This window comes from Acanthopagrus latus, chromosome 1 (assembly GCF_904848185.1).
Source record: "Acanthopagrus latus isolate v.2019 chromosome 1, fAcaLat1.1, whole genome shotgun sequence".
Taxonomy (NCBI): domain Eukaryota; kingdom Metazoa; phylum Chordata; class Actinopteri; order Spariformes; family Sparidae; genus Acanthopagrus; species Acanthopagrus latus.
The window spans coordinates 6,596,198-6,613,823 of NC_051039.1; the positions used below are offsets into that span (position 1 = coordinate 6,596,198).

Here is a 17,626-nt window from a genome sequence, read left to right on the forward strand (position 1 = left end):
TCTAAACAAACGCTTTAATTTTTATTTGCAGTTTCAATGTTTGATCACAATAAATCAATATTCTTTCACTCAGCAAAGAAAACACAACTGAAGAAATGGCCACAACATTCATACTGTGTGTAAAAGCAAGTGCATAAAATGGTTAGCCATAAATTAAAGAGTTAGTTTCCCCAAATAAGATTGGCAACAGACTTGAACACTAAACGAGACAAACAAAATACTGCACACTTCAGCCTCCAGTAGGATAAAATATACACAATGTGTTAAGTGAGTCAAACTCTGATAGAACAGTTTAATTAGTGCACAAAACCTGGCGATTTTCAGCAGGTCATTATTTTTCTGCATAGTTAGAACATATTACACAGAGACTGAGGAAAACGATGCAGAGCACACGCCATCAATTAAAAGACAGAAAGAAAATAAGCACTTAGGCAATAAACTTCACTCCTGGATACACTGAGCTGTATGTGGCCATGCTGACCATCACTGACACCCAGTGAAAACTTATGACCACGCAAACTTAAAAGCCGACTCTGCTGTGGTGTGTGTGCGTGAGGAGTTAACATCAGGCAACGTCATTTATTTCGGCAAGAATAGTTTTGTCCAGTCGCGCCCAACAGACGTGCTGTGATTGGCTAGACCTTGTTGCCTCTACATGAATGACAAAGTGTTTATTTTAACCTAGAACTTGACTCTAGCACAATCCTGATCTTTTTCTAAACCGCAACACGTAGTTTTGGTGCCTTAACCATCCAATCTGTGACTGGAAAAACAAAAAAAAAGGTTTGTTTTGAACCTATTTATTCATTACAACTTTCTCCCTACGTGGTCACGGTTTATGCTGCATCACCTGACTGCCTAAAGGCTTGGGCAGAATCCAAGCATCCATCCTCTGAAACCTGCGGACTGAGCACCTCACAGACCTCATTTGAACATATCGTGACATGCTCGCCGTCATCACGTCAAGCCTGTGCGAGCGTGAGACTGAGCTAAATGAAGCTGCTGAACACTTTTTTTGACATGTTTGCATCATGATGTGATTGAATATTATTTCTGGCTTGCATGTTCAAGTAATGTTTAATGAAGTGATTGTTTTTCTGCAGAAGTGTGCTTGTGGACTGGATGAATTGTGGCTTTCTGACAGAAACAAGTATTAGCCTTTCACAGCACACTTAGGGAGCGACTAGGCCAGACTGTCAAAACACAAAAACAATAAAAACAACAACACACGATTAGGCACATACTGAAGCATCTCGATAAACACTTCCTCAGCTCCTTTCCTTGGCACGTCTCCTTTCCTCTGAGTCATTTCTTTAGCCTGACCATCACTTCCACATCTGCATTCTCTTTGTAGCTTCTCCTCCTCCGGTGTAGACATTAGTCCATGGTGCCTGCCATTTTTCCAACTGTACCCTGTTTCCTTGCATCAAAGCAGGATGGAGGAGCTGAATGACGAGAGTAGGCCGTGGGAAGAATAATTCATCTCCGCCTTGAACCAAAACTCTTGGATGATAAAAGATTATCCCTTTGATTTCAGTTTGTTTTGTTTGTTTCGGAGCTTGAGAAACGACTGGTATGTGCACACAGTTATATGAGCAGTATTTCGGGCTCCGACACAGCACAGTAGAGCATGAAGCCCATCTGATCCACCTGGTCCTCTGACAAGCTGCTCAGCAGGTTGACAGCTGGCTTGAAGTAACTGTGTAACGCCCCTTGTTCTAAGTAGCCAATCAGCTCTGTGATACACTGCTGGAATCTCACATCCAGGCTGCTCTCAGACCAGTCGCTCTCGCCGTCGCTGAGGTGCAGGATGAGATTGGCCAGTGGAGCGGCTTCGAGTGGTCGCAGGGCGGGGTTCAGCCTGCACACCGCCTTAAGGGTTTTAAGTGTCTGTCTGCGGTGTCCGTCGTCAGCGGTGTCGAGCTGAGTCAGGCGCTGAGTCTCCCACGGGTAGAGGGACAGGTGCCAGGCGTTGACCCAGGGAGAGGTGAGCTCCGGCTGGGCGGTCAGAACCACGTCCCCCTCCCTCAGCAGAGGCAACATGGAGATAAAAAGGGGCTGATCACTGCAGCGTGCCCGGTCTTCTCCATTTCCAGGTCTACAGGTTGTCAACATGAGAAACGTCCAGTAGAGAGAGCAAGAACAACTTGTTAAACACACTCAAACATCACACAGCACGTTTATTAAATGTATTAAATAACTGTTTTTGGTAACTTAGGTCGTCTTTTTATAGATCTAGTACAGAAGAAGTAACATTAGCAGTCATTTTTCTTCTGCATGCAAATTCCAAGACTAAATAATGCTTTAACAGCTTTAATGTTAAGTCATAAAAACCAAGCGCCTCACTCGTCATAGAATATCAACAATGAAAACAACAATAAAACACTGACACGTACCTAATCTCTATTCTCAGTTCCGGTCCTCCCGGTACAGGCCTGACGAGACAGTCCATGGTGCTGCTGATGGACGGCCAGTTCACAGTTTCCATGACAGCCTTGTTGAACATGTTCACCACAGCTTCTGAGGACAGGTATCCACCCACCAGGTACCTGCAAGACACAAGGAGGGACTGGTCTTAGAGGTAAGTTCAGTTTTCCATCAGAATGTTTCAATGGATAAAAAAGATTTAGTGTCAGTAAAAGTGGAAATAGGACATGACAGTCATTTTTCAAGAAAAACAAATGTGTCGTAACCTTGTGTCACACATCATTAAAAAAGTGAACAATTTGGGTTTTTTAAATTGTTGCTGAAACAAACCAGACATTTGTTTTGCTGCAATGGGAATGTTTTGATGTCTGAGACTAAATAATTAACAACAATAATGGAAAAAATTATCTGCAGCTTGATGAATAATGAAAATAATCATTATTCACAACCCTCATTTCGCTGTTATTTTATTTACACGTGCAGTTTGTAACAAAAACACAACTGTAACAACTAATCAGTAATAATCTGCTAGTTACACCGACTGATCGGATTTATAGACATAAACTAGAAGTGCAGGTTACCTGATGAATGACACATATTGTTTTAATCGTGTGTGTGTGTATGAGATCACCTGTCCCAGTAGCTGAGTCCTCTGGGAAAATATTCCAAGTTGATCCGTCGGACCATCCAGTGCAGCGGGTGTGTGAGGAGAGTTTCCTCTCCTGGGACGAGGCGCCACAGAGAGGCTTCCAGCTGTAGAGGCACCAGCAGACAGGCATGGTCCGCAGTGACCACCTGGACACACACACACAGAAAACAAACACAGGAGACGTTCATATAAGATCTTGATATGAGACATCACTGAGGGACAGAAAGTGTTTTATCAGACAGAGAAAGAATACATAGCGTGTCTGTGTGTATGTGTGTGGTTGCGTATTCATACCTGCAGATCATCCAGTAGAGATCCTCCAAGGCTCATTTCTCCCAGGGGCATGTCGGGATGACGGCTGTGCAGAAATCCCTGGATCTCAGTGCAGATGTCCAGAGCCAGAGACTGAGCCCTCTGGACCTCATGTGGACTCAGTGCTGCCCTTGTGTGATAGTACTGCTGCAGCCGCTCCTAAACATGGAGAACACAAGTTTTCCAGCAACACACAGCATGGGATGATGTTGATGACAAAAAGTCAGGTAGACAGCGACTGAACTATGTGTCCACATGTGTCTCCTGCAGAGAGGCGCACGTGCTGTGTTGCAAAGACATTGACGCTCTAACCACAAAGTTAACAAAAGAGTTTTTAAGTTTTTTCACTTCTCCGGGGAATACATGCAGCTCTCTCTCGAGCAATAAAATATTCAAAGTCATTTCATGCCTCTGGGCAGACTTAGGAACACTGACAGGATTATGTTTTGCTGGATAAGTTGCTGCACGGAAGAGAACAGCGGGGTGTGAATGATGTTGCCGTTATTAAAGCAGCATTTAAAAAGGTGAAGAAGTGTGTGTGCCGCATAAACAGTGTTATATGAGGACTAAGAGTATTACAGCCATGGCAAAACACAACTGCACCTAAGAGACAACTGAAACAATTGACTTTGCTGATTCTCTTGTGGATGTTGGTCTTAAAATAAACTCAAGTCATTTAAATAATCAAGTACTAGGCAAGAAAAATCAGTTTTTTTTATTCCAGGTGTTCTTGCACTATCCATTATTCACCGCAAAATCAGTTTTCCACAGATGCAAATCCTGCCGTTTCAAATCCTCTCGAAAGTCCAGTCAAGCGTTTGCCCTGCGTACATTTACTAAACAAATTATTTCATGTAGCAAATACAGAACAATCCACTCAACACTTCTGCTTTTGTGGATGTACTGCACACTCACTCAAAGCCGTTTCATGCTTGTTTGACTCCCTCTATACGGCTGGTGCACAGTCACACACAGTATTTTGATTATGCACGGCTCTCGCGGCTCTGTGCAGCCGAACCACTGCATAACAATGCGTATCCCCTAAGCACTGCACTTTACAAAAGCATGCTACACATGCATAAATGAATGAGCCAACACTGAGCAGAGCTCTTCCAGCAGCTGCTCACACTGAATGCATAATTTCTGCCTTTAAGGGTTCAGAGGTGAAATGACAGAGATTTACCTGCAAGCTGAGGACGCACAGCTGCAGCCTCTTGGACTCTGACTCAGGTTTGGGCTGCACCTCCAGAGAGGATGCCTGCGGTTGCTGGCACAGGTCAGCTGACAGAGAGAGAAATTAAAGCAGTTGTCAACCAACGTGGGCTACAGTGACGATTAGATTACAAGACTTATAAATTCTAATATATTTTTGTGACATTTGCTTGAACACCTCTGGTTCCTGAAGTGCAGTCAATACCTTTCTGTTGTTTGGCGGCCTTGGCAACATGTTTCATCACCACTCCCTCTATGCCCTTCCTGATCATGGTGGGGGAAGCAGAGACCAGACTCAACTCCTCCCAGCTCTCAGCCATCTTCTGCTCCACCTTCTCATCGTCGGCTGCACGGCCTGCGCGCTCTATCAGCTGAACACAAACATGAAAAGTGCTGTCATGCATGCGCTGCACGGCTGATAACGCACTGCACAGATACAGAGTGCATACATTGCCATAACCCCGCAGGCAAACACATTTTGAGTTAAGAGGTGAATAGATAAATAAAGCCTGAAGAAACTTTGGAACAGGAACATCCTGATGATGCAGAAAGCATTCTGGACACATTTTCTGAAGAAGATTTACAGTCACTCCACTTCCATGCAATACATTTAACTGAAATGATAAAAATGTGCAATGTTTAATAAACCACTGAGGTGAATTATTAGTGAGAGAGAGTCAAACAGCAATAATTTTAACAGATAGTACTGGCCACTTTATGATTCAAACCACCGCTTCTAGATTTGACTATGGACCACACTGCTCGGGAATGCTATTGAATGGGGCTCAGTGATTAAAGTCGTGATTCAAATATGTTAATTCTGTGATCATATAACAATCACAGTACATTTTTTTTTGCAGCTCTACAAAACAACCCATATGTATTACTTACACTAGAGTAGTTTTTGTATGATATACTGCAACTTTTCTATATATCAAAACATGCTAAAGACAATAAAAGAGCTGTAGGAGGATGAATCTATAAGTGGAACTGAACATAAAAAATCAAGCCAGACAATTTTTTTTCTTTTCAGTTTCATGGAGAATCCATATTCGCAGGAAGAATGCCTAATAGAGAGACCCACTCATGTGGTACTAACAATCTCAAAAACACTCACCCGTTTCACTGCCAATGTAGCGATTCCTAACATGGCAGCCCCGCCGACTCCCAGAACCAGTCGGGCATTCGACAGCAGGAAGTCAATCACCACCGTGATGCCATCCTCTCCTCGCCTCCGGTTGCCCTGGAAGTACATGGCTCTCTTTTTGTGGTTAGCCTTGGGAAGAGAGAGGGCAAGAATTTAAGTGGGCAGAAAGAAAACACAAGACATCCCTGTCAGGTGAAGGGAAAATTAACTCTACCTGCAGCATTGTTTCCTTCATGGAGACAGAGTGAAAGCTTTTAAGTATAATTTCAAAGCAGTCGCTGATATACGACATTATGCAGTTGACATGAATATTCTTACCTTCTGTAGATTGAAAAAATGTTGTTATTTTATGCAGTCTAATCTGCAGATAGCCTTGAGGAAAACTTGTGATTTGTGACACTGGAAAAAAATGGACGCGAGGACCTCACTGCTGGTTTGTTTCTCTTGGCTGCTTCTGTGTCGGAGAAGTCGGTCAGAGGAAAGTCAACTGACGACAGGCATTTTTAGAGGAGCCATTCTGATTTGGCATAGGAGTTAAATTAACAATGAATCTTTTATCATAGTGTCTTATTAAGCATGTACAGTGAGACGAACGGATTACAGTCCTTATTGCTGTCATTAATCACATTACATTTTCTTTCTGTGACAAATCAATCTGTCCTCTGTGATAAAAGGCGTACTGGTTGAACTGTGAGCTGCCCATCTGACTGTCAGGCCTGTGATCAAAGGTAATACGAAGCAGCAGTGGAGCATGTTTCTTGAAACTAACCAGACACATACGTGACCATGAGGTAAATATACTATACTATAGTACAAACCGAACATGTGAACTGTGCTGAACATTTCTAGCTCTACTGGACGTCACTCTTAACTGTTTCAGGCATGTGTCTTCTCTCCTTGCCAGAGGTACAGGTTCCCAAGAATGGAGACATGGTCTATTTATAGACCCAGTACATGCCTGAGTCTTGCAGGCTGTAACAACCTTCCTGGTCAAATGTCTGCAGCACGTAAGGCTCTGAGGTGACACGTTGGACATCAGAGAAGCGCTTAGCTCTCTGTGTAATGTTAGTCACGTAACATTCATGTCGAGCAAAGAACTCCTGATGTTGACAGATGTTACCAAACGCTGGTGGAGCCGATAATACATGCAAACAAAGTGAGCAACCGATCAACACATTGATCAGTCCGGTCAATAATGCGACTAACCAAACTGCAGTTTGTTGTCCAGTCAGTGCAATGTCTGCTTTACCCTTCAACTGCTTCCAAAGCAGCATTTATTTATAGTTCACTTTAAGTTTATAATATAAATCAATATAATATATTATAATGACATTTTGGTAAAAACGTGAGAAATGTATAGCATTTGCAGCATCACACAGCACCAAGCTGACACTGTGGGAGAGCAGACATGCTGTGATGCAGAATGCAATCTGCAAAGTAACTAGTAACTAAAGTAATCAAATAAATGTAGTGCAGTAAAAGTGTAAAATATCTCGAAAATGCACCCAGGTACAGTAGTTGAGTAAATGTGCTTGGTAACATTCAATCACAATGGGACAGTTATGAAGTAACAACAATACAACAATGCTTTGTTTGTTAGTTATTGTTTACTTGTGTGTTTTGTGTGTTGCTGTAGTGACATAGGGTGGCAGCACTGCGGTTCAACACAGCAGAGCTGTTACATAAGATACACGCAGAAAAAGAGCACATGGACTTTTCCCCACAAGGGTATTAGAAAAAGTATTTTTAACATGCCTTGAAATATAAAAGCATGTCATCTTTCTGGCTTGACCGCTGACATTTTCAGCTCAACACATCAGCCCTGCTCTTCCCTGTGATAGCAACATATAAGCCTCAGTTCGAAGTGTGACGCCAGAGATTAGTTACATGACACTAAATATCATTACACGATAAATGTCCTTGTAGCTAACCTCCACGACCAACCAACCGACTAATATTAGCGTTTTACTGTCGTCAGCAGCAAACAAACGTCAGTTAGTCAAGCTAGCCAGCTCGCCAGTTATCTACATTAGCTGTCGGTGACAGCTGCCGCTCCGCTTCTGTCAAATATACTCACCACTCAGAGAAATGTCTCAGTCCGGCTGCACACCATTAGAGTTTGGTAAAAACACGTAAGTTGTTGCTGTTTAACAATACGGAGTTCCTGTCTATTGTTAACAGGCAGAGAGTAAATATAGCTCAGCCAGCTAGCTAACAGCTGCTGTCTTCTTCTTCTACGTTTTAATTGCGGTTGGCATTCAACGTGAAGGTGCAGTAGCGCCCTCAGGAGGAGCTCCGAATAACTACATCAGGACGTAAACATGACAAGAAGGTCTGATTACACCTTCTAAAAGTTGTAAACTTGTTAAATGCAAAATACAATAACATAACGATTACAGTGGAGGTTTTTTTAAATAAAGAACCTTTAACTCATATTCAGTATGGAATAATATTGAGGTCCTTTTCTTTTTTTTATCTAATGTCCCATTGCTCCTGGAGTCAAAGACAGTTTTAAAAAAAATGTCATCATCTGTGACTTTCTACACAAAACTTTTAAATCTGAAGTTGATGCTTTTATTTTTTTTTAGGCTGAAACAGTTGACCATTTATTGATTAATAGTCCATATTCTAACATGTTTTGGTTTGATGCTGACAAATGGTTGTCTTTAAAAATGGCTTATATAATTTATTTTATGGATCCAAATGTTTCTGATACTGTTACTCTTGTGATTCTCTTGGGTAAAACCACATGTATAAGGAATGATGGGACGCCCTCCTTCAGTGTTTGGTTGAATACTTTAAGTAATTGAAATGTATGGAAAAAATAATAAGATATAAATAGAACTGTGTACTCATCCTTGCTCTTCTAATAGACTTCCTCGCTCTTTGGTGCCATTCATTTATTCATCTGTTCTATGTCTCTTTTCTTTGTATTTATCTAGTTTTGTAGACATCTTTTCTCTAAAATTAAGGTATTTCTTTTATCTGCTGCTTGTGTTCACATGGTCTTCAGCAGCAAATAAAGTTGAAGCAAAATTTGAGGCAAAATCCAAAAGCTTCAGGAACAAACTTTGAACCTTTATCTCAGAAACACTTTTCCAAACATGCCCCTGATTTGACCGTCGCCGACTGCTGTCAGTTGTCTTTAGTCCTGTGAAGCCAAGTTATTATGATGATGCCAAAACCAATACCAAATCTGTTCATGCATTTACTTGATCACATTTAATTTTCCAAACCAAAGTAAATTAACTCAAGCACTTTTTTTTTAACCTAGTTCCACTTCTATTAGTCTGTGATGAAAAGTTAGATTTTACTTCATGTTTCGTGTGTTGCCTCTGATTTTACAACTGAACATATTTAAAAGCAGATACATTTTCTATGTTTTCTTTATTGAATTATAAATATCTTTAAGGAAATATTGTGGAAGCGTAATATACAAATGATGGAAAGATTAGGGGAATACAGAAACTTAATAGCAAAGGTCCAAACTTCTCATCTTGAGTGAAAATCATCACTTAACTGAAACCTAAATCAACAGTAATCAATGACAAGGCTATTCTAATAATAGAAAAGATAGAATTTTAATGGGGGTAACAGCCCGACTCCACCACGGATGGGTTACACATGCCAATAAAGTGAGTAACTGCTGCTCCTGGCAGAAGACGACACACTCCAGCTTGTTGTTTTGTGGTCTGGTTGTTGAACAACCAGCCTGATTTAGAGATCAAACTTGAATGAATGGCAGAGAAACTCTGTGGAGACTCCAATGATTTTACTCAGCCTGTGCTTTGTAGCCAGAAACATAAATGAAACCACCATTTCACGTGACTCCACAAAGTTAGTGTCCCTTTCTTTTTAGGGGCTCCAGTATTTTGCTTCTTGCAGGTCATTACTTTGCACTTTTGCTCAAACGCAGCACAGCTTCAGAAAACCACAAACAATCTGTTTTTAGAAAGTAATTTCTCCTTTGAACGGAGGTTATTTTTGCTCATGTGTAACTCCAGACTAACCTAGCGGAGAGCTAATCAGTTCCTCTGCCAAATACAGCTGACTGGGAGCAGGAAACAAGTTCATCTGTATTTACACAGCAAACCGCAAGGACAAAAACACCAGGAAATTAGATTCCTCTCACCTGCATGTTTAAATGCTTGCTAAACAAGACACAATAATGTTGTTGTTGCTCGAATTAAGTTCTGACCGATCCAAATGAGGAAAAATTGGATTTAATACAGAACAGCAATCACACAGCCTCTGTCTCTATATAAGGTAAAGCAACTTCAGACTGAAACAGGAGTGTAAAACAAGGCCTGAGTTTTTAACAACTCCATAAAGCTTCAGTTTAGTTAATGCATCACATTGTGACCCTTCGCCACCACGAGCCACACAGCTGAATCAAATCATAGCACAGACAGCAAGGCTGCACATCTGCCAGTTGTTTCAACTTAAAATGCAACAGGGAGGCTGAAGTGAACAAACAGCAACGATCTGGGATGGCACCGTAACGGTAGGGATCAGAAATGTAGGTGCGAAAAAACAAAACTTTCTTTCTGCATAAAAGTTCCCCCAATCAAAGACTATACAAACGTATTGTACATTATAACAAGTTAGATTACAGCTCAGGTTTTCCTTTGTACAAGTCCATACATACATCTCTCTTTTAGCTCTTGCGGTCTGTACATCTCAGTTACAAAAAATACATGCCATTTTGAAGAATCTATGGACATAGAAACAAGAAATGTTTCATTTAAGGTAATTAAACAGTTTAACAAACAGAGCCTAACAGTAGTAAATAACTCAAGGTTCTGTACTGCGTAGCAGAGGCGTCCGCTTTGTCTGCCAGAAACAAATATGCACTCAAACTGATCCAGACTCAAATCAAAACGCAGACAACATGACTGTGCTCCTTGTGCCAGACTAAAACTGGAGCGAGAAAAAGATGGCTGATCAAAGAATGTTACAATATTGAAATATGTAAAAGAGCAAATAGATTTAAATGTGTACATGTGTGACTCAGAAGTGTTCAATGACGTCTCATTTTGACTTTGCGTCCTGAACTCTCCCGGTGTTTGTCAGAGTTTTGACCACGTCTCCAGTAGTTCTCTGAGCTGATGCTGTGACGACGGTGGCGCGACACTGACGGATGTCTGTTCTCCTCTTTGTCCATCTCTAGAACTCTCGGCCTGGTGGAGGAAAAAAAAACAAAAAAAAGATTGCGATGCCAAGTCAGATTCCAATCAACCAGGCGTTCTGCAGCTGGTGCAGACTGCAGCGGCCACACATGTGACTGGTTCAAGGAGATATGATCACATCATTCCGGTTTCAGCTGCCCTTCTCTGGCTACTGGGTAAATTTAGAATTGAATGTTAGATTTTATTGTCAACTTTTAAAGCTCTCTGTGGTCTCCATACTCCCGTATGAGCCAAGTTGTAACCTGAGGTTCTCTGATAAGACTCTGCTGGTTGTCCCAAAGTGTAGTTTGGTGACTACGACTGGTCTGGCTTTTGTTATAAATGCCCCCAGACTCTGGAACAGCCTGCTCGGGGACCTCACGATGGCTGGTTTAGTAACTTTAAGGCTTTTTTAAGTTCTTATGGTTGCTGCTTGGTCTACGTGAAATTCCAGTTTTAGTGCTAACCTGCTGTTTTAATTGTTTTCTCTCACTATTCTGGTATTGTTTGCTTTGGTGGTCTTTGTCTGATGTTTCTGAACATAATTTCTCCTTTTATTTAATTCTATTGATATTAGTGTTGTATATTTTGCATTATGTTGTGTTGATTATCATTTTACTTGCATATCTGTACAGTACTTGATGTTAAGATTCTTTATAAACAAACAAAGATTATCATTATTATTCCTCACGTCCTGACTGATTGTAACACTGCTTTGTTATTGTAAAAATAACTCTGATACAGTCTCACTCTGCACGGATGTGTCTTTAGCCCTTTTAAGACTTGAAATGCGAAACACTACCGGCCTCATTAAGGCTTTGTGTTATTCAGATCAGGGTGCCCTTACAGCTTCATTGAGACATGGCAGAAGACTAACACAAAGAGCCACAACGCTCATGTGATATTTGAAACCTACTGCATGAGACAGAGTGGAAAGACAACACTGAGCTAAAGCTGTTTTTGATACCGAGAATGACGAGTTGTCTTTCACAGGCTGCCTCACTAATGAATTTTAAATCAATTTGCTTTTGAAGTCTTGATAACCATTGTGTGCATGAGAGACACATGCAAGTTCTTCCGTTCACTGGCACTGAATGGTGGGACTCTGAGTTTGTGACCCTCGCAGCTCTTATTTGCTGTATGTAGGAGTTTTTGCTGGACATTCATTTATTTCATCCACGGAGACGTCTACTGTGTCTGTATGTGTGGACGTATACCTGTGAGCAGCATCAGGGTCTGCTCTGCGATGTGACCGTTTAGCTTTCAGTGGAACGGGTCTCTCTACAGGAGAAGAGCTGCCAGAGTCGAGTCGAGGAGCATCGGGTCTGGTCCTGGCAAAGAGAAGCGGGTGCATTAGAGGAGGAAATAAATGGATCATAGCAACATTTCAAACAAGACAGTTTCTTTGATAGAGTGATAGTATGTCAGCTCACTTTCTAAGGATGATAACTGCACGCCGCTCCTTGATGTCCTGAGGTCTGATGCAGTGGGTGATGTCGTCAGCAGCGTAACCACTGAGAAGGGAAGATGGTTTCAGTGACAGCCACACAAAAACAGCAGCTCAATCAGTGCATGACAGCAAACACACGCATAGTCACCTGAGTACTGTGACACTCCCTCTCCTCACAGGCAGGACGAACACCGGCTCAGACACCCTGATCGGCTTGAACTGGAAGCGGCAGCCGAAGCAGAGAGCGCTGTCGCTGAAGAAGGACACTGAGACGATGGGTCGTGCAAAGATGTGCAGGGGATCTACATGTGAAACAATGCAGCCACCTGGTTGGTAATCATTGATGACTGCACTGTTGACGAAACCCTCCGGGATCACGCCACTGGACACCAGACGCTTGATCACCAGCTCATGCACCCAGCTTGGGATCTCATCCACCTCTCCTTTGCGGTACAGCCTCTCCTGACCCGGCCCACGCTTCTCCAGCTGGGATCCATACGTGTACCCCTCCCCGAAGAAGTACTTATTGCGGAGGGGTGCTCTGTCCACGGTGTGCTCACGGTAAAGTCCAGCATCTCCTTGAGCGACAACGTCGTCGATCTTCTCCTCGATGAGGGCGCACTCCTCCGGGGTGAAGATGTTCTTCTGCAGGATGCTGCTCCTCACCCGGTGGGCCTCCTGCTCCCGGAGCTCCGCGTTGTCATCGCTGTAATCAAACTCCTCGTCGTCGGACTCTCGATACTTGCGCTTCCGACCTTTACCGCTGCCGTTACTCGTCCCGTCCACGTATTTCTGTTTTTCCTCCTCTCTGTGTGGAGTCATGGATTTCAGCTTCTCCCTCAGGTCAGAGTATCCGCTGGCTGCCATGTCAGCCAAAACAATATGACCGGCGTAGTGCGACGTGAGCTACTAGCTAACAGTTAGCATGCATCAGCGCTGCATTTCAGAGTCGTTTTACCTCAGGCTGCTTAATATGAGCGGACTAGATGTCAAAAAGAGTCTCTGGAACTGGATACTGCTAGTTGGAGGGACAGCTCACTCTCACTTACAGCGGTGTCCAGCGTACACAAACAGCTAGCTACCATTAGCTAAGTTGCTCCGCCGCCCCTGTGTCTCTGCATTGAAACAGCACTCTGGTATGAAACCTGGCAGTATGTGGATGATATTACCGGGCGCGTACAAACAAGCAGAGCTGTGTTAAATGCTGCGTCGACACCACGCCACGCTCAGCCACCGGAGAGGCTAACGACAGCTAGCCGGGGGTGGGGGGAGGTTGGCTCGGCTAGTTAGCTCAGCTAGCCTGGCTGGGTCTGTCCGTTGCCGCCTGGAAATACCGACAAACCACGCAGCAACATTTCACATGTCGCCGCTAAATTCCAAACCTCGGTGCTCCGGAGACGTTTCCTCTCAGGTTTTTTTTTTCTTTATCTCCAGGAGTGAAGGAAACACATTCTTAAATCCGCACACGGCTCGAACCGCGGTCAGTTTACACTCTCGCAGCGCGTCTTCAGGAGAAAGGCTGAAAATAAACTCGTGTAAACTGCCACACGTCTGCGCATGCTCAGTGGTGACCTGCCAAAGTGGGGAGGGGCGGTCACGTGTCCTGGGCGGAAGACACTCAAATCCATATTTGGGAGGGCAGGCTGCTAATTCTGTCCCACTGACCTCTGATTTACTGCCATGAAGCTCACTTATGTTTGTCTCAGAGGCTGTGTTTACACTCCACTAATAACTCAACATTACTAATAACAAAAACTACATGTAAGTATTTTATTTATTTAGAAGAAAGTCGAAAAATGTCATTCGTATTTACCCTCTGTGGGGAGAAAACAGTGCAAATATACATTTATAAGATTCCTAATTCAAACAAGTATCTCAATATTTGTAAACAGATTTAAGCAAACCTTTTTTTGCGCAGAATTTATAAACCTTACAAAACATTTCTGTCCATAACCCACCATGCATCAGGCCTAATGTCATGGTTCTGTGTCTTGTGGTGTCTTGTGTTTTGATTTCCATGCCCTCCTGTGTCCTTTCAGTGTCCTGTGTTCTTCCCTGTCTTTCCCTTCCTTCCTTCGTGTTGCATGTTTGTCTCCCTCTGTCTGTGTTCAGCTGACCAGTGTGCTGCTCATCAGCCAGAGTGTCCTCACCTGCTGCTCCACCTCACCTGTTGCTCCTCTTGACGTCAGTGTCAGTGCATATAGCCTTTGGCTTCCCTCTGGTGTTTGTTTTGTGTGCTTTCAGTTTTTGGATTTTGAATTTGCATCTGGTTCCACCTTAATTCCACCCCAAACGTAACACCTAACTGCTGTACACTCAAATATGTTTATGCATACTGTATTCAATGCTTTCCTTTATTTAGATCTGGAACAACTGGTCAATTAATTAGTCGACTGACATAAAAAAATTAACTGCTAGTTTTTTTTTTCATGATTTCTTTGTTTTTAAACTGGCAATAGAGAAGTTTTCAGTTTCAGTGTATCATTATGTCGTAAATGTTGATTGCACAAAGCAATTGTGAATAATTAAACCACTGGCAGGCAACTGTAAACATCACTATCGCTTCACAACTGTGTGTGCTACTGAGCACTCTGGGAAAGGAACATTAACTGGTGACATTTCTGTTTCTGTTATAGAGTAAATGATTAAACAAACTCACATGTTGTTACTTGTCACTCCGAGGAAAATGGAAATGATCCAGTTATCTGCACAACCATCAATAATACCACCCGGAAATTCTGTGTGGAAAAGTTCTCTGATGCTACATTAATCTAGAATCATCGCTGTGTTATATAAGTGTAACCTGATTACTTTTGGGTTTGTGGTTTGGTCAGACAAACAGGCAAACTGATGTCATTGCCTTCGGCTCTGGCGTCTTGTGATTGCCATGTTTTAGGCCTTTTGCTCTGTTCTGACATGTAAAATATTAGTTGGTCAATTTAGAAAATAATCTAATTGATTCAAATTGATCAAATTTACCAGAAGCTCAACTTTTCAAATTGCTTGTTTGGCCCAATGAATAGTCCAAAACCCAGAAGACATTGATTCAATATCATTGAAGATATTATTCAGGTCTTAAGAGCTGGAACAAGTGAATCTTTGGCACTTTAGCTTAAAAGAAACAATTGAATAGGAATTCTGAATTTAGATTTTTTTTTTACCAACTAATTCAGTAATCAGTGGTTTAATTGCCACAATTATTCACATTTTTCAGGCATTTTAGAGATTAAACAATTAGATTGAAAATGAAAAAAATATCGCTGATGCAAACAAAGGTATTTGCCTGAGACACTGTTCATTAAAATATTTCAAGGGCTGTTTTTATTATAGAGGTGATATCAATGAAAACATTTCACATACTGATACATTTTCATACCAAATACTTGTTTGTACAGTTTATTGATTGTAATCATTTAGTGCAGAAGTGCTTGTATCTTTCTCTTAAGATTTGCATATTTTATTTTGATAAAACATTATTTACAAAACAGGAAAATTTGATGCATTAATTGACTGAATGAGACAATTTTTTTGTGCATTGTTTACAGATGACAGTATTAATAAAAAAATAAAAAAGTATGTTACATGAGTTATAAAACGCTGACAATGCACAGGCCTATGATGATTCCTCACAGTATATTAACAGCTTCTGTACAGATAAAACATATTAAATGTTCAATCAATTAATCTACATTAATATGTGCAAATATAAATGTGTCAACCTGAAAGAAACATGAACTCATAATGAAGAAATTTTCACTGTATCTGGGATGTATTTTGTTCGGTAAATGCAGTAACACAGTCAAGTATAAGTGAGACTGACTCCAGGGAACAATTATGCATTCAATATCGTCTATGTGTGTGTGAGACACAAACACCTGGAGACAATAAGAGGTAGGCAGTTTATAAGGGTTTCATCTAATGTCTGTATGTGTGTGTGTGTGTGTGTGTATCTGTGTGTGTTCATCAGAGTGTGTGCGTAGGATTAATCACGAGCTCGTGTTATAACATGGTGATTTCGCTGGGTGGCAGGGTGAGTCTTTTATCCCGCACAGACATCATGTTTTCCACCTGCATGGCGATGACTCGACACAACTCCAGGCCCTGCAGACAAAGACACAGTAACATAACAACTGGAAAAATGATCGTGTGTGGCCGCCGCAGAGTGTCCTTATCTGTGTTTGCATAATACCTGCTCCAGCTGCAGCTGAATGACCTTCTGTGTGCTAATGTCGCCCAGGGTGAGGTCTACGTATGGGTAACTCGTCCCAGCAGTGGGCCTCTGGGTGCGGCTGGACTGTACCTCCACCAGGGGGACCACTGACATCAGCTCCTGCGCCACAGAGATCAAACAATACAACAACTGTCTCACTGAAACTATGTGACTCGGCTTCTGTTTCAGTCACGATGAGATGAATCATATCAGCACTTGACGACTGTGATTGTGTGTGTGTGAGTGTGTGTGTGTGTGTGTGTGTGAGTGCGGGTCCTTACGTGTGTATTTTTGTGCAGGAAGTGGAGGCCGTGTTGATTGACAGCAACAATACAGGGGGCGTAGAAGGTGGTGGAGCTGCTGCTGTGGATGTAGAAGAACGAGGAGCCGAACATGGGGAACGCACTGATCAGGCCTGCACAAAGACAGAATTTAACAAGAGTGAGCGCTCACTGTCACATTTTTATTCTTTGGGGGAGACAGACGGACAGACGAAATGAAAACAATACCAGATGGACCGGAGTGGAGGGAATGACTGGAGCCCTCTCCTTCTTCCTCCCTCTCTAGTTCTGTCACTCTTGTTTGGAGCATTTTCACTTTGGCATTACTTTTGATGAATTACGCACCTGTAGAGTTTAATGACTGTGTCTTTCACGTACTGACAAAAATCTGTCCGCTGACAGACAAACACCTGAAAAAACAGAATTGCTTCTATGTTTGGTGTTTGGTGTCCTTAGGGACACATTTGTCATGATGACGCAGATACACACAGACTAACAAAGTAAAAACATTAGCCGCAGGCATAATTAAACCACTGGTACTCTGTAAACCTCACTATGAGGCACCGCTTAGCTCAGTTGGTAGAGCAGGCGTCCCATGTACAGAGGCTTTGTCCTCGCTGCTGTGGCCCCAGGTTTGAGTCCCTGCCTGGGGCCCTTGCTGCGTGTCTATCCCCCTCTCTCTCATCCTGTTTTCTGTCATATCTTGAGCTGTATCAATAAAGCCTAACAAAAAAACAATCGCTTTACAATTTTGTGTGCTACCGGGCACC

At 42.3% G+C, this 17,626-nt stretch overlaps 3 protein-coding genes and 1 long non-coding RNA gene across 7 annotated transcripts in view; 1 reads left to right on the forward strand and 3 right to left on the reverse strand.

Annotated features, from left to right (window-relative positions):
- mief2 (mitochondrial elongation factor 2) lies at positions 1-8,007 on the reverse strand. The gene is made up of 8 exons (XM_037108915.1): positions 7,825-8,007; positions 5,718-5,876; positions 4,806-4,971; positions 4,572-4,669; positions 3,371-3,547; positions 3,059-3,222; positions 2,397-2,549; positions 1-2,098 (listed from the first exon to the last, which is right to left on the reverse strand). The coding sequence occupies exons 2-8, from the start codon at positions 5,853-5,855 to the stop codon at positions 1,588-1,590; spliced, it is 1,407 nt and encodes a 468-aa protein (XP_036964810.1). The 5' UTR covers positions 5,856-5,876; positions 7,825-8,007; the 3' UTR covers positions 1-1,587.
- Positions 8,008-9,115: 1,108 nt separating this feature from the next.
- alkbh5 (alkB homolog 5, RNA demethylase) lies at positions 9,116-13,889 on the reverse strand. The gene is made up of 4 exons (XM_037115254.1): positions 12,514-13,889; positions 12,349-12,429; positions 12,133-12,246; positions 9,116-10,927 (listed from the first exon to the last, which is right to left on the reverse strand). The coding sequence occupies exons 1-4, from the start codon at positions 13,230-13,232 to the stop codon at positions 10,768-10,770; spliced, it is 1,074 nt and encodes a 357-aa protein (XP_036971149.1). The 5' UTR covers positions 13,233-13,889; the 3' UTR covers positions 9,116-10,767.
- A 108-nt stretch (positions 13,890-13,997) lies between these two features.
- On the forward strand, positions 13,998-17,280 carry LOC119028867. 2 transcript variants are annotated; one of them, XR_005077829.1, is made up of 3 exons: positions 13,998-14,126; positions 14,405-14,555; positions 16,875-17,280. It is a non-coding gene; the product is annotated as an uncharacterized LOC119028867 (long non-coding RNA). The 2 variants fall into 2 exon arrangements; XR_005077828.1 differs by having other exon boundaries at positions 14,405-14,549.
- Positions 15,660-17,626, reverse strand: part of myo15ab (myosin XVAb) — a 49,863-nt gene continuing 47,896 nt past the window's right edge. For all 3 annotated transcript variants that reach the window (XM_037115077.1, XM_037115069.1, XM_037115062.1), the window contains 3 exons: positions 16,857-16,990; positions 16,555-16,695; positions 15,660-16,466 (listed from right to left, as the gene is read on the reverse strand). In XM_037115077.1, the coding sequence (XP_036970972.1) occupies positions 16,365-16,466; positions 16,555-16,695; positions 16,857-16,990 (377 nt within the window). In that variant the 3' untranslated portion in view covers positions 15,660-16,364. The remainder of the gene's footprint in view (positions 16,467-16,554; positions 16,696-16,856; positions 16,991-17,626) is intronic.

Coding starts and splice junctions, on each gene's coding strand:
- mief2 (XM_037108915.1), bottom strand. CDS start 5,855: ATGTACTTCCAGGGCAACCGGAGGCGAGGAGAGGATGGCATCACGGTG. Junction 3,223..3,370: donor CTCTACTGGATGATCTGCAG/GTATGAATACGC, acceptor GTGTGTGTCCAG/GTGGTCACTGCGGACCATGC. Junction 2,099..2,396: donor GAACTGAGAATAGAGATTAG/GTACGTGTCAGT, acceptor GACAACCTGTAG/ACCTGGAAATGGAGAAGACC.
- alkbh5 (XM_037115254.1), bottom strand. CDS start 13,232: ATGGCAGCCAGCGGATACTCTGACCTGAGGGAGAAGCTGAAATCCATG. Junction 12,430..12,513: donor GGGAGTGTCACAGTACTCAG/GTGACTATGCGT, acceptor TTCCCTTCTCAG/TGGTTACGCTGCTGACGACA. Junction 10,928..12,132: donor GACCCTGATGCTGCTCACAG/GTATACGTCCAC, acceptor TTCCTCCACCAG/GCCGAGAGTTCTAGAGATGG.